Source organism: Phacochoerus africanus, chromosome 7 (assembly GCF_016906955.1).
Source record: "Phacochoerus africanus isolate WHEZ1 chromosome 7, ROS_Pafr_v1, whole genome shotgun sequence".
In the NCBI taxonomy this organism is placed as follows: domain Eukaryota; kingdom Metazoa; phylum Chordata; class Mammalia; order Artiodactyla; family Suidae; genus Phacochoerus; species Phacochoerus africanus.
The window spans coordinates 22,698,580-22,702,949 of NC_062550.1; the positions used below are offsets into that span (position 1 = coordinate 22,698,580).

Below are 4,370 nucleotides of genomic sequence, written 5' to 3' on the forward strand. Positions count from 1 at the left end.
GCTCAGATAAGTTTAATATTAATCAGAATAGAAGGTGGTAAAAGAGAGGAGTGACAGCAAAAGTGAAGAGATAGAAATAGGGACAAAATGCATGACATTGATTTATAGAAATAGAAAATCAGAAAGGACTAAGACAAAGAGATTTAGTTGAGTAGATGTGGCAAAAGGCTAAACAACTGAAGAGGTATGGATATAATTATTCTGAATTACTTCCATTTTGTATCTTAAGCCTAGAGCTGGATTTCTGTTTTCAACCATCACAAACATTTATATACCATTCGCTTCTCTATTGCCCTTACTGTCAACTCCTTGAGGTAATAATATTTATATAGTCATCAGTCATGAGTGTAAGTAGTATGACATTTCAGCCTTTGCGTATGGAAGAATGAAGAAAGTCATTTTTCATATACATGATCAGCTCTTTGCTTCATTATCATAAATATAACTAAATCAGAATATCAAGGTGGCATATAAGATATTCTTTTATTTCATCAGACTTGTAGAAAATATTTGCTTTTTCTCAAAAGGAAAGTAACAGCTTTTGCAAGAGTTAATCTTACAATATATATATCCAAAAAATACCCCTCTAGTAATTACTCATATTTTATGTTGCTATCTTCATATTTTACCTGTAATTTTATATTTTTTCTCACCATTTTTACCAGAGCAAAAGCAGATCAGAAGGCAACAATGGAAAACCATACAGCAGTGACAGTGTTTATCTTAGTAGGATTGACAGAGGACCCCAAATTGAAGATCGTGCTGTTTATCTTCCTGCTTCTCACCTACTTGCTAAGCATCACAGGCAACTTGACCATCATTACCCTCACTTTGCTGGATTCTCATCTCAAGACCCCTATGTATTTCTTTCTTCGAAATTTTTCCTTCTTAGAAATTTCTTATACAACAGTCTGTATCCCAAAATTGCTTGTTAGCATGGCAACTGGTGACAGAACCATTTCCTATAACTGTTGTGCAGCTCAGTTATTTTTTGCCTTCCTTCTTGGTGCATCTGAATTTTATCTCCTGGCTGCCATGTCCTATGATCGTTATGTTGCCATCTGTAAGCCCCTGCGCTATACTACCATCATGAGCAACAAAATCTGTACCCAGCTAGTCCTTAGCTCTTGGATGGCTGGTTTCCTCATCATTTTCCCAGGGCTCATTTTAGGCTTAGGCCTGGATTTCTGTGACTCCAATATCATTGATCATTTCTACTGTGACACTGCTCCTCTCCTGCAAATCTCTTGCACAGATACACATTTATTAGAAATGATGAGTTTCGTCTTAGCTTTGGTGACTCTCCTGATCACTTTGGTGTTAGTGATTCTATCATACACATATATTGCCCTGACAATTTTGAAAATTCCTTCTGCCAACCAGAGAAAAAAGGCCTTTTCTACTTGTTCTTCCCACATGATTGTCATCTCCCTCTCATATGGCAGCTGCATTTTTATGTACATTAAACCCTCGGTCAAACAGAGGATATCCTTAGTGAAGGGAGTTGCCATTCTCAATACCTCCGTTGCCCCACTTTTGAACCCTTTTATTTATACTCTAAGGAACCGGCAGGTGAAGCAGGCATTTAAGAACTTGCTGCAAAGAGTTCTGTCTTTATTCAAGTGAAGTCGTAAGGAAGTATACCAGAAAAATTAGTAACTCAGGGCAATGGCAAAGGAAGTCCCTGGATTGGGTTCCAATTTTCTTATTGCACATCTAATATTTGTCTTTTCACTTCTTTGTGAAGTGTCGTGGTACTTATATTAGGTGTTGTTTCACAGTAATGTCTTCCCTTTCAAAATACCGAAACTTTCCTTTTTGGTTCCATTATAAACATTCTCAAATATGACTGCTTTATTTCCCTTTTTTTCATTTAAAAATAGCAAATATTTGAAAGGTTATTTTAATCAACTTTGTGTATCATTTCATGGAAACTGTAAATTATTTCTATATTTATGTAGTTTATTTTGTTCCTAGATTTGATTTTCTATAAAATCCTAATAAGTTCAAAACAGTTATATAATGTGGCTTCTTTGAGATTTTGTTTTTCCCTGGCTTTATATCCTGATACACATTTTCTATTTTTTTAAAGATATTAAAAGTGAGAAGTTGAGATTAAAATATTAATATCATTGAGAATTTTAAAAAACACCCTATGCTAGTGTAATAAAAATCATACAGTATATTATATTGCAGTTTGCAGTTGTTCTATATAGGTAAATAATATTGAATCACATGTGCATACTAAATCTAGGTAACTTTGATTAAGAGTAAAATGCAGCCTAGAGAGATCATATTTGATACTTTACCAGCTCTTCCTTAGTCATATTGGAACTATGTTTCTTAGATTCTACATGATAACACAAATTATATAACTAATAATATAATAATAAGCAGTTAATCTATTTTTGGATAAAAGTATAAAATGCTGGATGAAACGTAACATTTCTTATTGATTTATATTATCATGTATTTTAGTTTATACTCTTAGGAAAACAGCAAAATAGACCTCATGAATCCTTTTCTTTAGAAGCATGTAATTTAGTTATAAATAAAAAATAGTTAAAACAGAAATAAGAAAATCACATCACTTTATTTAATTGTACCAGGTAGTTAAAGTGAGATCATAAGCATGTAAAGTTTAATTTAAAAAGGCTTTTGATAAAATTAAAATTGTATATTTTAAAATACTTAAAAATCAGGTGTCTACAGGCAATTACCATTTTAAAGGAAATATAGGGCATGATGATCATGTTAAATAACATCATAATAATCCACACTATTCAGTTTAGAAAGTGGCATGTTCTAAAAAGTTCCCTGGTAACCTAGTGGGTTAAGGATCTAATGTTGTCACTGCATGTGGCTCAGATCACTGCTGTGGCACAGGTTAAATCCCTGGTCTGAGAACTTCTGCACGCTGTGGGCACGGGCAAAAAAAGAAAGTAGGTGTTTTTCTTTTTTTTTTGTTTTTTTTTAGGGCCATACCCGCGGCATAAGGAAGTTCCCAGGCTAGGGGTTGAATCGGAGCTGTAGCTGCCAGCCTACACCACAACCACAGCCATGGCAATGTGGGATCCAAGCCGTGTCTGTGACTTAATCACAGCTTATGGCCAGAGCCTCCACCCACTGAACGAGGCCTGGAATCTAACCCGCATTCTTATGGATACTAGTCAGGTTTCTTAGCGCTTAGCCACAATGGGAACTCCAAAGTGGTGTATTTTATATTAAAATAACATGATTATGTCAACAAACCAAAAAACATAAAAATGATGCTAGGAGATATTATTCTAGATTTTTTTTAAATTAAAGAAATCCATCAAATGAAACATAAGGACTTCAGATTGATACTAACAATCAAATAAACTACAAAGTGGCATTTTTAAGGGATTGGATGATTTTAAAATATATAGAGTATGATAATGTCATGTTTTAAAATTTCTTATCTGTTAAATAATGAGGTATGTAGGGATGAGATGATACGGTATCTGTTGTTTGTTTTAAAATTGTGCTCTAAAAATATTCGAGAGACATAAACTAAAAAAATCATAATGTTTGTAATAGTTGAAGCTGGATAATGGGTTCATGGGTGCTCGTTATACTGTTATCCCTACTGTGCATATTAATAAATTTACATAACAAATATTTTATAATACAAATTAGCTGAGGAAAAGTTAGGTATATGACTTAGTTAAAGGTTCCAATTTATGTAATTTTTTCAACTATCTCCCAATCTATTTCACACATTTGATTAACTTATCCATGTGCTTTTCTTAATTTTCAAATATTATAGCAATAAAGAAGACTCTTGGGGTTAGTAAGTGTAAACTATTACATTTAGAATGGATAAACAATTAGGTCCTACTGTACAGCACAGGTACCTGTATCCAGTCTCCTGATGGAAAAGAATATAAAAAATAATGTGTTTGTATATATACATATATATATATATATACACACACACACATGTGTGTGTGTGTAACTGAGTCACTTTGCTGTATAGCAGAAATTGGCACACATTGTAAATTAACTATACTTTAATAAAAAATTTTTTAAAAGAAGACTCAGTATATAAGTGAAAAAGGGAGAACTAATGTATTAATTCAATGAAAAGTCTTATTCCTTTATGTATTGTTTACTGGAAATATTCCATACAATTCTAAACTCCGATCACCTCAATTTCTGCAACTATTGAACATGATACTAAAGATAGTTACGCAGCAATAGTGGTGACAGACACTTTTTACTTATGAATAAGACCTCTTCCAAATCCCTAATAGTGGCCTGCTATATAGTAAGGTAGGCTAAAAATATTATTTAATATTATTTGGGTCATTAATAAGAACTAAGATTTTTGTGCAGACATCATTTTC

The 4,370-nt window shown here is 32.9% G+C and overlaps 1 protein-coding gene across 1 annotated transcript; it reads left to right on the forward strand.

Annotated features, from left to right (window-relative positions):
• Positions 1 to 690: 690 nt before the first annotated feature.
• On the forward strand, positions 691 to 1,626 carry LOC125131682 (olfactory receptor 6C74-like). The gene has a single exon (XM_047788452.1). It carries the CDS (start codon positions 691 to 693, stop codon positions 1,624 to 1,626), a length of 936 nt encoding a protein of 311 aa, XP_047644408.1.
• Positions 1,627 to 4,370: the final 2,744 nt, after the last annotated feature.